The following is a 17,725-nucleotide window of genomic DNA, read 5'->3' as shown; positions in this document are numbered from 1 at the left end:
AATGAAGTAAAAAGGTGCGTCTTATATTTAGGAAAATACGGTAATCCTGAGCAAGAGAGAGGCCAGAGCTTTACCAGTTTGATTTGTGGATTGGTGGTCTGCACAATTTACTAACAAGTGATTTATTCTATTTTATTGTATGAATTGCTGTGTGAAAACAAGCCAGAATGAAACAAAACCCTGACAGCACATAGTGAAAATGTTGTATTATTCATAACGGTGCGATTAAAAAGCGATTCTCAACAGTGTGTCCCGCCCCGAGCGGCTGGGCGAGGCCCCTGTGACCTGTAACACACAGAATGTATTATTAATGAACTCACGATGTAGCACTAAATCACAACGTTCACTAATAGACGTGGGGGATAACTTGCCTACAAAATAACATTGACATTGGTGTTTGGAGGAACATAAAAATCTGAGTTTATTGCATCTGTGTAAAAGTGTCGAAAGTTTCACGGGGAGTCGTTATAAAAAATGCAAAAAGAACAGAAACTTTAAATGTGAAATGAAAAGAAGGCAAAGGGATTTCTGCACTTAATGTTTAATTTTTACAGCATTTGCGCATCGGATACTGCACAGCAACATTTATGATGCATCGCAAAATATGAACTGTTCATTGCTATCGGGAGGATGATTAAAAATACAGTGAGTTATTGAGAACTAAGAGAAGAAATGTCTTTATCCACAAAATCTGCCGTGAAAGCGAAAGACGTAAAAAAGGACCAAAGCAAAGACGTAAAAAGGACCAAAGAAGACCCTGCATCATTACTGGGCTTTCAGCAACAATCAGTCACAGGTAATACAAAGCAGGGCGGGCAGACAAAGACATGAGAACACCTTAAATTCCACCTAATAGCAGCTGGACTAACGCCGGGAGAGTGAGGACGCGCAGCAGGACATTGATATTCCTCACACCCACACACAGCATGGCCACAGTCTGTCTCCGAGGCTCCCAGTTCTGCGCTGGTCTAGACTCTGGCCCATTTAGCAGCACAAAGGAAGTGGAATCTACGACTGTGCGTTTCGAATACGGCCGAACGCTTATGAGCGAATATACAAATGCGATTTTTCTGTCAAAGCGTTTCGATACGATGATTTAATCCTGATTCTGTTCAAAGTCAAACATAGAAAACATGTCGTGCAGTGGCATTAGCATTCGAGACTGCAACTGCTAAACTAATATTTTCATGCATTTCTGTGTATCTTTGTAAAGGTAATCAAGATTTTTGCACAGTAAGATGGGGTATTTTGTTGTTTGCATAAATCATGTTTCACTTTACTGCAGTCTGCCATTTGCTAATTGTGACAATTTAAATATGTTTTTTGATTAATTTGCGACATATCTTGCGGCTGTTTAAAGCTAAATGAACAGCCAAATGAGATTGTGTACGATCATATTGTTGCAGCCTATAATTATGGGTGGACGGGCGATATTGACCAAACTGTCAGTACATGATTGATACAGAACTAGTTTATTTTAAACTCAGCAGTCATGCATTGCTCATTTCCGGGGATCGTTATTATTCACCGCAATGTCTTTGTAAGTGCTTTTCACAACTCTCTGTGCGAGTTTTGCCGTCACGATTAAGCCGACAACAATTTACAAGCCAAAAGAGCTCTTCCTGCTTCACTGAGGATGAAATGTTCTGTAATGAGATGCAGAACGCACTCACTGGTCTCAGTTTGACCACAGGAGCTGCTTTAAAACATGTCTGTACAGTCTCTTTAGTATAAAACAAGATGTGATGTTAATATTATGACTCTCTGTTTAATCTCTTTTTTAATTGAAATCTGCTTTAGTGAAGTTGAGGCAGATAACACGATAAAGTACTAAAATAAATACAAATAAAACTCATTTTAAATAGTTTGTGAATAGTGGATATAGACATATAATTCATTTTGTTGTCCCGAGTCAGTTTCATAGACATTTTGGGGGTCCCGGCCTGAAAAGTTTGGGAACCCCTGCACTACTGTTGCTAAAATGACAGATTAATAATTAAGTATTTTTAGCCAAAAAATAGACACAAACAAAAGCATGTTTTGGTTTTATTTTTTGTATTTTAAATGTTTTTTTTTGTGTCCTTACACAGAGTGGGCTTACATCTCCACAGAATCAGCTTAAACTTATATATATCTGCGTGGAGAATTTTCTGGGTTACGTACTGTTCCTTTAAATGATTTTATCCCACTTGTTTACGTCTCTCCATGAAGAAACTCTCTTTACATAATAACCCCCAATAACACAGGGGGTAGAGGCAGATATCCGGATGGAGGCAGGTCTGGACTGTGGTCCGTTTAGCAGCGGAATAAAGGATATGCTGAGCTGTGATGTATAGGTGCTAAATGAATGGCACATAATGAATGTATTGCTCACAAATCAGCGCGGTGAGAACACAACACAGATGTCGGTTGTACATAGCCCTGAGCCACACCGGGAACAGCTGAACCAACCGTATTAAAACCTTAACAAACAAGGCTGCAGCGCTGGAGCAAAGCCAAACCGGATTTTAGGGACAGCTACAGGCTTTTACAACGAGCTTAGATACGGTATACATTTAATTAGAATATGATCATAAAGGGAGTTTTGTCAAAGTAGAATTGAAAAGGTAAATACTGGTACATGTTTAACTGTTTTGCATAGATAGAGATGCAACGATGCAGGTTTCTATATCTACGTTGGTTACTACATCATTTCAATTTGTTTTAAGCCTAAAAAAAAGAGGAAAACGAGTAAATTCCGTTAATTTTTATGTGAATTATCAATAAACATTTCTCTAAATTTGTGTCAGCTCTGTTCAGATATGAGTGAGGCCGATTAAGGTGCTGCAGTAGTGATGTGTGTGTATTGAGTCGTGTTTTGTACTCTCATGGTTGTATTCTAGCTCGTATTGAGTATTGTGGCTTTACTAATATCCTCAAATGCTCAAACTGGGTTCTTACTGCTCAAATTCCATGTATGCACTTAAAGGCAGTGGCTTGTGAATTTTTGCTGCATTTTAAACCATTCTTGTCCAAAAAAAACACCCTTGGGATTCATTTTGTTCTTTAGATATAGGACAAACCTTTCTTTCTTAACCAGGTAAAACCCATTGAGATGGATTGAGATCTTTGTCTGGGGCAAAGTGGAAAAGTTACACACGAATCATAAAAACATTTGCACATTTAAACACTGATCATCAATAGCAAAATGCTGAAAATCTAGTAGCACACAGGTCACTACTTACTGTATTGTTCCTACTCAAGACGAAATGCCACGATGTCCAATTTTAAAGGTTTTAGTGACGATTATTGTGAGAAAAAACATCAAAATCAAGCAATTATTCACAATACCATGATCAAACAACCATAAAATACTTCATATTCTCTTATTCCAATTGTCTAATTTGGCTGAATTGGCTCATTTCTGAATGATTAAGTAAAGTAAAGAAGCTGATACACTTACAATAATTATGTAAGTTGGTTAACACAAAATGCCAATATTTAAAAACATATATTTGGGTTACTTTATTAATGTTTAGATTAAACTGAAAATAAATTGTCAAGATTTTACTTTTTTTTAGTTCATACCATTATATTGTGACCTGAATAAGGACAATTATCGATTAACCAAATGATCTTGACATCATAGAGATTACAAATGCTCTCTAATGTTACTTCAGACCAGCTCTGATCTGCACGAGCTGGGCCAGTGGTCAGAGGAAAAGCCCCACAGTCGCCTTTAGTGTACAACCGATCACGTGTCGTCCATACGAATCGATGGGCGAGAATCCCAGGAAGCGGCGAGGTGCGTGTTAGAGTGGAGCGGCATGATTATGCATGTGCCGTAGCTCATGTATTAACCATGACCGAATTTACACATCAAGGAGGCAAATGAATTCGAAATAGATTCCTGATGCTGACCAACACGAGACCTGATTAAATGATGAAGTTGAAGATACGGAAACAAAGCAGAAAAAAGAGCGCGACGCGGCTTCCCCTGTTGTGCTGTGATCCAATGACTTTGCGTTGTCTTTGATACAGTCTGAATAACTCGAACATATGTATCCTATTTCATTCCTCTGCTCTGAGTGATTAAAGTGCAGCCTGGTTTCTAGCAGCAGCAGCAGCAGCAGCAGCAGCAGCAGAAGAAGAAGAATATGCCATTTGTTACAACCTTCTTTCCAATCCACTTACAACTCAGGAACGCTTAAAACAGTGCAATAAAGACGTGATGTCATACGTGAATGTAGATTGTGCTCAAGGGTCAAATTGCGACTGTTCCTCGTGGATGTACAGAGAATTAGAGTGATTTCAATTTTCCTCAGATATTCTCATTACAACAACGACAGCTGCCAAAGGGTCCAGGACGTTCATAATTACAATTTCAATGGGGGAAAGCTCACGTCTGACTGATAACCTCATTATTGCTCAACTCGTATTGGAAAGCGGTGGTTTGGGAGGAGGGACTTGACCCTTGTTTGTAAGCTCTGATGATATTGTCCATTTGTTAAAGGTTTCAGACAAATGTGAAATGTAGGGCTTTTTATTATCTATTTTATTACAAAGTCTAAGGATTTCTATGGACCGCAGCAAAAACAGTTAACATGGATGAGTTAGCTGCGGTTACTGAGTGACGGGAAAGTTCAATCTGACATTTTCTGCTATTAATTAGTATTTCGCATGGTAGTTTTTGCACATTTCGCCAGCTCCACTAAGAATGTTTTTTAACCGACTAAAGCCCAAGTGAAATGACACATCTCACATTTATCTTTATTCAGAAGTTTTCCTTTTCATTTTGAAGCAGCTCAACCCTCAATATTCAATTTGTGCAAGTCTTCTCATAGATATTTTGATCATCTGCCCAAATGAGTAAAGAATATAATACAGAAAAAACCCTTGACATTTCCGCAGTAGTGTCCCTGGCCCCTGGCTCAGGGCGTATTAACCGGACAGAGGATTGGAGCCAGAACAAGATATGACGGAGCACCAACCTGTGTCCACTCTGAGCTCTTTCATTACAGACACTGATAAGTCCGCAGCTCTCGAGCAGTCTTCCGCTTCAATAACAAAATTTTGACCAGCGGCGATATCGTTTTCAGGCCTGTGTACCATAACATGAGGCATTTCCCAAATAATCAAAGTCCTCCAGGTGGCAGTGACCGTCCACATATCTCCAGCTTTGATCTCTCCCTCCTCGCCCGGCTTTTCCATCATAGCTGCAATATAATTTCCCAGTGGGTAACGGGCACCGCACTGCAGACTCCCAGTGTAATGTACTGTGGCGCGGAAATTTCGCAACTTGGAAGTCGCTCTTTGTGGAAGGCATTTGCATTCAAATCATTGAGTCTGAAATTGGTTCTACCTGTCTGGGATCGGGACCATCTCCGGTGGGCCTCCGGTGCCGGTTAAGCGCGGCTTTATAACCTCCCGGCACATGGAATGCTAATGGCCTCTGATGACATATATGAAGACCCAACCGTGTTTTTATTTGGGGACCTTAAATAAAGTGGGACTCTCTTCACCTGTGGCAGCGCTCTGATTGGTCCCGGGGCACTAAAGTCCATGAAGGGCGATAATGACCAGACCCGCCAATACCTCCACATTAAAGCTGAGCAGGTCTGAGGCCGGAGTCGTCTGGAGAAGCCACATATAAAGAGACCGGAGACTTTACTGGAGCAGAGTAATAGTCAAAGTTTCTCCAATTTCCCTCTTGGATCATATATATTAAATATGGGCTTGGAGATATGGCCAGAAGAATTAAATCCATTTTATGGGCAGATTCCCATTTCTCATTTTAACTCAGAGGAAAAACTCATACTCCCAAGTACATGTATTATTAAACATTAAACTTTTGAGGCAAAGTGATTAAAGCCTGTTGTGTCTGTATCTCCAAGGAAACAATCTACTAGATCATTGTCAAAGAGAAGAAAAGCTACTGTTCTCAAATAAAAATGTAATAATGTTTCAATGGTCCTTTCTCTATTATTTAAAAAAAGCCAATATAAAACACAGATTGAGACACATACTACCCAGAATAACACATACACTATTTTAGCAGCCTATGCTAAAAGCTACAAACATGTACTCTAATGTACTTTAGTTGCAATCATCTTTTTTACTTTAATTTCTGACATATTGTACATCTCCTGACCATATTTAAGTTTTTCATGCTTGATACAGGGCAATATTAGCACTAAACCGATAATTGATTTACTGTCTTTGTGTCCTTGGGCAAGACCCTTCGTCCACACTGCTACTCCAGTCACAGTTCAGGGTTGGTCGTTAAAGCACACTGCCATTGATTCGTTTGAGCAGTCCGAAGAAAAATATAGCTTTTGGATGATTCGCACGGCGCTAAAAATCCAGCCAGTTTTACATCTACATCAACATTTTCAAAGTGTTACTAAATCTGAATGCAAATACACGCTTGGAAGAAACTCTCTTTACTCTTGCCTCGAGGAACGGATAACATACATTTTGTTTAGCTGTATTTTGTTTAGTCCAAACACATTTTCCTTAACTAAACATCCAGAATCCAATTTTAAGCTTGTGCCTTCTTTCCCGGAGTTGCTGCTGCCGCTTTAAGCTAAAAGCACCATGTTTAGCGCAGATGTATTTACAGCCTCCAGTGAGCTTGAACCCTGGAGCACTGACTGACAAGCTTGTAATAATCAATTTTGAGGCACGCTGGTCCCGGGCAATACGTGACGCCAGCTTTGCCCCCGCGCCGGTCCGAGAATACTTCAGGGCAATTCACCGACACTGTGAAATCAAATAAAAAAATGCATTTGGACATTGATCATTGACGCGCCGCCATTGATTAATGCTGAGAAAAAGCCACCTCGTGTTGTGTTTTAGCCGGGCCGCTTCACCTTCCTCGTACCCTATAAACGCATTGATTTCGCCGATCCACTCTCGGATCCATACAAAGCATGAAATACCCTTTTTCTTCGTCTATTAATGTGACTCGACCCAGAAGACGTCTGAAAGTGTGTCGAAGAGAAGCTTTGCAATCCAATAAGTCTGTGATGTAAAGCTGTGGCCTTTTAGGACCAGGGTCACATTGTGGAGTTAAGTATCCATATGCAGTATAGGCTTTCTTAATCAAACTAATCTATAACGTCTCTCTACTACACCACGGGCTCAAGTAATCAAAAATCTTTTGTACAGCGGACAGAAAAGTAAATGTATACATTTATAAGAGGTCAAGTCTGTCCAGGCAGAGTGAAGGCTGTTAGTTTCCTCTGTTCAGTAAAGTTAGTTTCTCAAGCCAAAAATATTAGGTATTTTAACACGTAAGAAAACGTAAAGTATTCCTGCAGTTTCATAATTTTGTTCACCAAATGAACACACATTTGGAACATAATGCACACAATATTTTGATCTGAAGCTTTTGTCAGTGTACACAACAACAACAACAACAACAATAATCAAACAAGCATTTAAAATATAAAATGTAAAGTCTGATTCGAACAGTATTTGAATTTGTTCTTGGTGGTACATTTTACATCCTTAATAATATTCCTGTAGAAAGATTTTGGCATAAAACAAGAATACATAAGAGTTAAATCTATTTAACAATAATACTAGTTATTATTGAGCTTATGCTACTAAAGAAACACTGGTAGTTGCAGGTTACAGGTCAGATCAGTGTAGAGTTGAGTAATGTGTGTAATGTAAAGTGCTGTACAGTATGTAATGGATACTGTGATATATATTGTCCACCTATAATTGAATATACTTTTTGTAGTAATTAACTAGCTAAAGTATGTACAGTCTCCAGACACAACCACAACTGAATATATAGGTGTGTTTCATTAACCTGCACTACGCTGTTGTTGCTTCCACTGACTTAAGGCCTGTTGTTGCTAATATGCATCCGTCTCCAAGGTGACTGTAATGCCATATAGGACTAATTCGTTTCTCTGAGTGTATTTTGGAACAATAGATGTAGCGTTTTCTAACCAATACCACTTCTTTTTGACTTCCCGTTTCTTTTAGAATTGATTTTAAAATGTTACTTTTTGTTTTTAAAGCTTTAAATGGGCTGGTACCTCCTTATCTGGCCTAGCTTCTCTCTGCTGGTCCCAGACTCTGGACCAAACTGCCCCCCAACATGCACCGACGTAGACTGGCTTTTAACACTCTGTACTGTAGTTTTTAGTTCCATGTTTCGTATGGCCTTAATTTTTATTGTGAAGCACTTTGGTCACGTTGAGTGTTGCTAAGGGCTCTATAAATAAATAAAGGGTGATTTATTGATTGAAAACATATAATGTGAACAATAGGTATGTTTACTGCACTGAAGGACTCAATGAAAATAATGAATATTTGTTAAGCTGTTTATAAAGTTATTGATATCACAGTTATAATGGACAAGTTGTGACTAATATGGTATTTTAAATCAGGATTTATTTGGCAGGGGTTTGACTTGAAAGTAAATTGACTTGACTTGAAAGTATAACATCAACAGTTTGGATTCAGAACAGGATGGCAAGAACTCTGGGTTGAGGTGGACAGAGTAATCAGACAGTAAACAGTTCTTGTCATGTATCCGCCTGTCCCAGGGTGTGTTGTGAAGAGCGGGGGGCCGTGAATGAGGGGCAGTTGTTTTTGAGCACTGGTCCACACGGATAACCCGGTCTGTGTCTACATTAGCACGGATCAGCTCCTGAGGGCCTGTTTCTCAGAGCAGAGCCCCACAGCTAAATCACTCACCTCCACATCCGCTCACACACGCTCGGCTCACCCTGCCTGACTCCAGCCAATTCCATCCATCTTCTCTGTATGGCTCTAAACATCTCCACTGTTCCTCACACAATCTCTGCATTACGCCCACTTCCAAACTCCCCCAAACCACTTTCCTATAGTCTGCTTCCTCAATATCCATCCGTCACTGTGCTTTTTTCATCTTCCATGTCTCAAGAAGTGTTTGAGTGCAGCTAAATAGTCCCAAACTTGTCCCTATGGGGTGTGAGCAGTGCCCTGGCCCACAGGGAGCTGTGCTGGAGCACAGAGAACGCTGTAGTAGTTAATGAGGCGCTTGAGTAAGACGCACCTTGACTTCACATTGATCACAGGCCTCTGTTCCTCCGACTCTCTGGGAAGCCATTTGTCAAGGTGATAATTTATTTCGCAGCAGTGATATGGTGAGCTGGGACCAGGTTTTTTTTTTTATGTGGTCCAGGGCTTGACAAACACCATTTGTGGTTGGTATCAGGGATATAATGTGTAACATGAAACACAAAGCTGTAGGATACACAGGCTGAGCCAGGAACAACAAAAGAGCACTTTGATCTGCACAACTGAGATTTCACTGAAGGACGGGGGCAGACTTTCTCTGTCTTCTTCCTCTGCACAAACAAAGTGTTTGCTAAGTGAAAGGCATTAGTGCAGAAATGTGATAGAAGGAGGAGCTGAGCATCAAACGCACTTGTCTTGATCATGCAGACACAAGCGGCCCAATTATTGTGCTGCTTGGTGTGTTAAGGCCAAGCCCTGGACGGGAGGCCAAGGCAGGAGCATGGACCACTGGTGGAGGCGCCACCTCCGCAGAGCACTGCAGCTCTACACACAAGATGTTGCACATCTCCTCTAATTGGCAGATGGCCTCAGATCGAGATGATTTAATGGCCTGCGCGTGTGTTTTTTCTGCCTCAGTCAGCCATTAGCAGGGACATCTGTAGCGACTTGGCCAGGCGCACTGCTGAGAGAGGAAGCTGGAGCAACACTTTCTAATAGGGCGAGTATCGTTATGGTGGACTGAGGCGGTAATCAAAGCACTGGCTGGTGTATTTCTTCAGGTTATGATAATAGAGACAGCTTGTTTTAAATGTGCTGCACCGAGAAAAATCCATAACAAATCACAGTGTGATGTTGTTTACCTCTAAAACTATCAAACACCCTGTGATACTGGAGTCGGCTGTGTGAAAGACCCTTTTGACTCAAACGGCAAAGAAGACATTTACCAAGGCGCCATCAGAAAAGTCATTTCTGCTTGGCTTCCAAGTGGCACTGCTGTCTCACAGCTGTGTTGTGACCATCTGCGATCGCTGCTGCTCTCAGGGGTAGAACCTCATGCCTGTGGAGCCTCTATAGTGAAAAAAGAACCAGCCTCTGTAATAGAACCAGCCTTTTTAGACTGTAGAACCAGCCCCTGTTGTAGAACCAGCCTATTAAGAGCCTAGGGCCAGTCTTTGTAGTACAACAAGCCTTTTTAGACTGTGGAACCAGCCTCTGTTGTAGAACCATCCTATTAAGAGCATAGAACTAGCCTCTGTAGTAGGACCAGCCTTTTAAGAGCGTAGAGCCAGTCTCTGTAGTACAACCAGCCTTTTTAGAGTGTAGAACCAGCCTCTGCAGTAGTACCAGCCTTTTTAGAGTGTAGAATCAGCCTCTGTAGTACAACCAGCATTTTTAGAGTGTAGAACCAGCCTCTTTAGAGCGTAGAACCAGCCTCTGTAGTATAACCAGCCTCTTTAGAGCGTAGAACCAGCCTCTGTAATAGAACCAGTCTCTGTAGTAGAACCAGCCTCTGTAGTAGAACCAGCCGCTTTAGAGCGTAGAACCAGCCTCTGTAACAGAACCAGACTCTGCAGTAGAACCAGCCTTTTTAGACTGGTGAACCAGCCTCTTTAGAGAGTAGAACCAGCCTCTGTAATAGAACCAGCCTCTGTAATAGAACCAGCCTCTGTAATAGAACCAGCCTCTTTAGAGGGTAGAACCAGCCTCTTTAGAGAGTAGAACCAGCCTCTGTAATAGAACCAGCCTCTGTAATAGAACCAGCCTCTGTAATAGAACCAGCCTCTTTAGAGGGTAGAACCAGCCTCTTTAGAGGGTAGAACCAGCCTCTGTAATAGAACCAGCCTCTGCAGTAGAACCAGCATCTGTAATAGAACCAGCCTCTGCAGTAGAACCAGCCTCTTTAGAGGGTAGAACCAGCCTCTATAGAACCAGCCTCTGTAATAGAACCAGCCTCTGCAGTAGAACCAGCCTCTGTAATAGAACCAGCCTCTGCAGTAGAACCAGCCTCTGTAATAGAACCAGCCTCTGCAGTAGAACCAGCCTCTTTAGAGCGTAGAACCAGCCTCTATAGAACCAACGCGGGGGCAGGACACCTGGATGAGCAGAAGGCCCTAAACCAGAACACTTTGGGCCTGACGGCCATCAGTTTTCTGCCTATGTCTCAGGAGTCATACGCTACCAGCAAACTGGGTCAATTTCTGCATTATTTGAGAGGTTTTTGTAAAGTAGATGTTTTGCACACGCAGCCTTAAGACCCACACCTGCACTTTGTCTTCCTCTCTTTATCACATTACTCTGAATTTATTCATAAGAGCTCACATTTGTCATGTTAACACATAAATGTCAATTTAAATCCACAAAATGTGCAAATGTAATGAATGACTACATGAGCAAGAGTGCTCCAGCTGTGAAAGTCACTTTAGACAAAGTGCACATCAATAGACTAATTAAAACTGATAGATAGTGGACCAATAGTGTGTCTGACATTTGAGGTGTAGGCTTTGGGTCTACCTCAGTAAATACAGTCTTTTGTCACCAGAAAAGCCTCCCCTACAGTCATAAATCTCCAACAGTTGTGACATTTGCACATTAACTTTAATGAGGATATGACTGCAGCACTGGCTGCTGACTGTTTCTATCCAGTCCAGGCTCAATGTGTAACTTATGGAAAATTCATCAAATATTTGAATTACCCACATACCGCTGGGTCACAACTTGCACACAATTTCTAATCATCTGCGTTTGTGTGAGCGCTTCGTGGGAGGTGAATGAGCGACCGGGAGCAGATGTGGGACAGTAATGAGATGCAGGAAAAGGAGAATTGAGGGGGACAGGCCTGGAGCAGAAAAATAGGAGAAGGGTAGAAAATAACTAAGCATCAGATGGAGCGAGGAGATAGGAGTGTGTCTATGAGGTGAATACAAATGGACAGAGCCACGAGCTGGAGGAGGGGATCGCGAGGGCTGTAGGAAGATAAAAGAACCGCAGAAAGATACATTCACAGTTGGCTAATGAGAAGACAAAGACTCTGCTGCTATCCTCTTCGATCTATGCCCCACAATGAGCCTGCTCTTGGACTCATGGCTTTACCTGAGACACCCAACAACCTCCATTACAATCCTCTGACGCTGAGTGAGATTTATAGAGCCATGTAGATTTATGAAACTTCCAGCTCCGTCAGTGAATTATGTATTTGTCCTGGGCGGCTGGCAGGGGAGATGACAGACAGTAGCAAACTAAAAGCAGGCAAATTAAATGATGGCAGCTTAAATGAGTAAATTTTAGTCAGACGCAGTATAAGTTCTCCCACCATGGCATGGAGAGGCAATAAAATATTTATACAGTAAGCACTCAGCAGCAAGGGTAGGACAAGGAACATGGATGAAACTGTTTATAACCGACGAGGCGCGTGAAGATTCTGTCATTTTGAGTCAAAGACAAAACTAAATAGTTATAAATAGCTTGTTGCTTCTGTAATTTAAACCAGAGCTAGACACAGGAGGACTGCAATGTTGCTTTTGAACACACTAATGGGACACGTCTGACCTATTTTAACCATTTAGGATTCAGTATACATTAAAAAGAGTAATTATACGGGTAATAAAACTGTGTCTGAACAAACCGGTTGATTGGACTAAACGTGAAACGCAAACATAGAACCAACACGCAGATTGTGTCAGTTCATCACTTGATGCTTTGGGTCTTTAACAAGTTCTAACGCATCTCAGATGCGTAAACGGACGCGCACGCACGCGGGAGCGCAAGAGCAGAAGGAGCGCAGGGAGCAGAAGGAGCAGCAGGAGCAGCAGGAGCAGAAGGAGCAGCAGGAGCAGAAGGAGCAGCAGGAGCAGCAGGAGCAGAAGGAGCAGCAGGAGCAGCAGGAGCAGCAGGAGCAGCAGGAGCAGAAGGAGCAGCAGGAGCAGAAGGAGCAGAAGGAGCAGCAGGAGCAGAAGGAGCAGCAGGAGCAGCAGGAGCAGAAGGAGCAGCAGGAGCAGAAGGAGCAGAAGGAGCAGCAGGAGCAGAAGGAGCAGCAGGAGCAGAAGGAGCAGCAGGAGCAGCAGGAGCAGAAGGAGCAGCAGGAGCAGCAGGAGCAGAAGGAGCAGCAGGAGCAGAAGGAGCAGCAGGAGCAGCAGGAGCAGAAGGAGCAGCAGGAGCAGCAGGAGCAGCAGGAGCAGAAGGAGCAGCAGGAGCAGAAGGAGCAGCAGGAGCAGCAGGAGCAGAAGGAGCAGCAGGAGCAGCAGGAGCAGAAGGAGCAGCAGGAGCAGAAGGAGCAGCAGGAGCAGAAGGAGCAGCAGGAGCAGTCACTTACAGGAGGTTGGAGCTGTTCCAGTACACCGCGTGCCGGTCGTTGGCTCTCGACAGGTGCAAGTTTGTAAGGACCAGAGTGAAGAGGCTGAGGGAGACCGCCGCTCGAGCCATAATCCCGCTGCCGCCGGTGCGTCAAAGCCGCCGCCGCCGCCGCCGCTGCCGCTGCTGCTGCTGGATCCACGCGCTGTCTTTTTCTTTTTCTTTTATCTTTCTTGTCTCACTGCGTCCCCTCTTTCTGTCCTCACAACATCCCGGCCGTGACAGGACAACCTTTAAATCAAGTTCCTTTGACTGGATCAGGTCGAGCTCCTCAACTCCAATCCCATCGCGGCAAAACCCATCGGTCCTTGTAACGGCGGCGCACTTTCCTGTCTTGTTTTTTTTATAATTTAATTCTTCCGTGGGCTCGTGCCGCGCGGCGAACGTGCTCTGAGACGCGCCAAAGTGTCCCGGAGGCTGGAGGTGTGAGTGTGCACCTGCCGCTGTCCCCCTTGGCCCAGTGCGCGAGCGCGCGCCGAGCAGCGGACAAACCACGCGCGCCGCCGCAGACCCCGCCCCCCCTCCGGGAGAGCCCCGCCCCCCTCCGACACAGGGAGCCCCCGGAGCCCCGCGCGGGCGACGGAGCCGGTCAGAGCATCATCGGCTTCACTACAGAGGATATATAAGACAGCTTCAGTCGTGACGTGTGCGAATGTAGCTTAATTAATTGGCTTATGTCAGATTTTGGTGGGTTTGTTGTGTTTTGGACATATATTGCACCGCTCTGTATTAATCCTGTGCAATACTGTAGGCTGTGTGTCGTGTCCAAGTATTATAGTTTTACTCTAATGGCACAATGTTGTATTTTAGAGTCAAGTTTATTTAAAAAAAAAAGTTGTTATCTTGATTGTCTTTATTCTCGAACACACACACTGGAATTCCCTCATTGTGGGACAAATAAAGCCTCTCTTATCTTCTCATCTTATCTTAGAGGCTACTGCTGCACCATATCATTTGATCTTTTACATTTCCTATACTTGCCTGTCATAGTTTTCAGCAAATATGTTCTCACAAAGGTTCAAACGATTGTGTATTTGCCTATATTTGCATTTTAGTCCTTCATGCCTTTATTTTGGCCAAGGCATCCGTCATTTTCTGAATCCAGAAGGAAGAAAAGAAGCAATAAACTTTCTATAATGGCTTTAACACAGCTTTAAATATAGATTTACCTGCGGCTACCATAGCGGCTAGTAATTATAATAAGTAATTAGGTAACAGCTTTAACAGAGCAATGGCTTGACAATATTTCTTTCAGCAATGTCCTCAGTATCACAAAACATGTTATTGTACACACATGAGAAATTACACGATATACATTTGCAGCTAAGTGAGCAAAGGTGCCCGCTAAAGAAACAAAGCATGCCTATTGTTTATTTTAATAGTTAAATTATCTAACATGCACTTAAAACGTGTCGCTCGCTCAATTTAATTATTCAGATGGAAGAGTGGCAGACGAACACATTTGCGCTGTCGCTCCATTATTGCCAAAATATTCATAAATCTGTGTGGCAAATTGGCGAGCTACAAATTCACTCACACACACACAAAAAAGCCATCATATTTTGAATTAATGCGATGCTTGAGTTAACAGCTTGATTACTCTTTGGCGTACGTCTCATTTCCTCCTCGGGAAGTCGTCCGGAGGGCTATAGGCAGATCTTTTCCAACGACAGTCCCCTCATTACCTTTTCTGCATAATATCAATCAAAGCGCGGTGCATGAAAGCCGGCCAACTACGGCTCTGGTCTGCCACACCTTCAGGCAGCAATTTACAGGCTTTTGCGTCGACTCTAAACGGACGATTTTTACGGACAGGCGAAATCGGGGAGGTTACACAGTGTTTTGGACTGTATAATTAACACGAACTGCCACTCCCTCACGTAAAAAAGCCAGTCCACTCATCTGTTGGTGATAATCCCGATAAAAATGCAGCAAAGCGTATTTTTCGGAGTATAAGTCGCACTGGAGTATAAGTCGCACCAGCCAAAAAATGCATAATAGAGAAGAAAAAAACGTATATAAGTTGCACTGGAGTATGGAATGCGGTTGCAAGTGTGAAAATGACAAATCATTTCACATATAAGTCGCTCCGGAGTCTAATATTATTAGTAGTAGTATTATCTTGTCTTACGCCAGCTGTTTTTTTTTTTTTTTTTTTTATTTTTATTTTGTTTTATTTTAATTTAGTTTAGTTTATTTTTATCTTTATTTATTTTTCCCCTCCATTCCTTATTAGGAAATTAGAGGATTTGTCTATTGGAGTTTTAGTTTATAAGATTTTTTGTTTATAAGAGTTCTTCTATTAAGAGTGTTTTTCAAACTTCCTATATGTTATCTGTCCTTTTCCTCTGTATCTACCTGCGTTGCAACAATGAAATTTCCCCATGTGTGGACAATAAAGGATTATCTTATCTTAAGTATAAGTATTAAGTATAAATATAAATATAAGTGAAGTGCAGTGATGCAGTCGCTGCATCGGACCGTTGTGGTGAAGAGGGAGCTGAGCCGAAAGGCAAAGCTCTCTATTTACCGGTCGGTCTACGTTCCTACCCTCACCTATGGTCATGAGCTTTGGGTAGTGACCGAAAGAACAAGATCGCGGATACAAGCGGTCGAAATGAGTTTCCTCCGCCGTGTGGCTGGGCGCTCCCTTAGAGATAGGGTGAGGAGCTCGGCCACACGGGGGGAGCTCGGAGTAGAGCCGCTGCTCCTCCACGTCGAGAGGAGCCAACTGAGGTGGCTCGGGCATCTGTTCCGGATGCCTCCTGGGCGCCTCCCTCGGGAGGTGTTTCAGGCATGTCCCACCGGGAAGAGGCCCCGGGGAAGACCCAGGACACGCTGGAGAGACTATGTCTCTCGGCTGGCCTGGGAACGGCTCGGGATCCCCCCGGAGGAGTTAGAGGAAGTGTCTGGGGAGGAGGAAGTCTGGGAGTCCCTGCTCAGACTGCTGCCCCCGCGACCCGGCCCCAGATAAAGCGGCAGAAGATGGATGGATGGATGGATAAATATAAGTATAAGTTTTACCCCTTATAGTCCGGAAAATACGGTAATCTGATTCTGGGCCTTTTCTATCAAAAACGGTACAAACAAGAATGATTATGAGTTGTTTTATTGTCCATTCTAGTCAAAACCCAAATGATCTGAGGCAGTAGACTGCAAGTTCAACTATAACCTCAATAATATCTCATTGCCTTGTGGTACAGACCTAAAATGTATGTTCCAAGCCTAATTAAAGGTACAACGGTTCTGTCAAAGAAAAGTAAAATGCTGTAAAAATCTCCCTGTTTTGACCAATCGTCCGCTTTAATTCGACGAGACACAATTTCCTCGAGATGAGACACAAGTTTGGTCCACAAGAGCGAGACAAAATTAGATTTAGACAAGATTTATAATAACGACAAATTGTGCAATGCATTGTATAATTCAGGCCTTGTATTTTTGTCTTTATTTCATATTTTCATTGTCATTGTGGCCATGCGTTCTATAGTAATTACATCTTCTCAAAAGGTCAGTCACCAGTGTTAAAGCTCAATGTTCTCATTAGAGCTGGTCCCATCCCTAACTCCTAAACCTTAACGGGATCAAGGTTGATTCATTTCTGTTTAAGGATCAAAATACTTTCAACACAAAGCCTGGGACATGAAGGGTATTTGGACTGAATATTATAAGCAAACTGTTGAAAGGAAGTACAAATAGTCAAAGCTCTAAGTAATTTTAATTTTCTCTAGCTAATTTGGTAAGATTTAGACATGATTGGAAATTGTTGCCAAGTGCGATTCTAAAATCACAATTTGCATAAATTAAGCAAACACTTTTTACAACTCGCCAGCCACTCCTTTTGTTCTGAGGCGTCCCGATGTTAAAAGAGAGAATGATACTTTATTAGTGGTTGTGTTTGGCTCTCTGTAGTTTACAGTTGTGTGTGTGATCAGTCCCTGCTGAATTGGAGTGTGGTGCGCGGGCCACAGGGGAATTAAATGGAAATGGGAAAACTTTAATTAACCTGTTTAATTTAGCCGCTGGTGGGAGCACTCTATCTATCCTGACGGCAGCATTAACGTCTCGGTTAATTCCAAATATTGGGCATTAGCTCCAGTTTGATTAACGCCTCCAATTTCATATCTCATAATAGTGTCCCTTTTCCAGGATATGGTTGATATTGAGAGCGTATGAATGTCGTGGCAGCACTGGGCGGCTTCTCGTCAAACTAAACGAGGACAGCTCTCTAATTTAAAGGTGCCATATGTACTTGTCTCGACGAGGATAACTCACTATCAGAAAGCTGTTTTTGAGCAGGTATTTGCAAGATATTTCTAGGTACACACAGCACAATAACGTTTCCATGAAAGTGAGCTGGTGTTAACATGAAATAGTG

General features: G+C 42.7%; 1 protein-coding gene across 1 annotated transcript in view; it reads right to left on the bottom strand.

Annotated features, from left to right (window-relative positions):
* efna3a (ephrin-A3a) overlaps positions 1 to 13,552 on the bottom strand; it is a 139,926-nt gene extending 126,374 nt beyond the window's left edge. Inside the window, exon 1 of the mRNA XM_072447164.1 lies at positions 13,313 to 13,552. Within this exon, the coding sequence (XP_072303265.1) occupies positions 13,313 to 13,422 (110 nt within the window). The 5' untranslated portion in view covers positions 13,423 to 13,552. The remainder of the gene's footprint in view (positions 1 to 13,312) is intronic.
* Between the last annotated feature and the right edge of the window lie 4,173 nt (positions 13,553 to 17,725).

Source organism: Eucyclogobius newberryi, unplaced genomic scaffold (assembly GCF_026437365.1).
Source record: "Eucyclogobius newberryi isolate DKJ021-1_F unplaced genomic scaffold, fEucNew1.0.hap1 SCAF_16, whole genome shotgun sequence".
Taxonomy (NCBI): Eukaryota; Metazoa; Chordata; class Actinopteri; order Gobiiformes; family Gobiidae; genus Eucyclogobius; species Eucyclogobius newberryi.
Note: the sequence above shows the minus strand (reverse complement) of the source record. Positions and strands in the feature narration are given on the sequence as shown.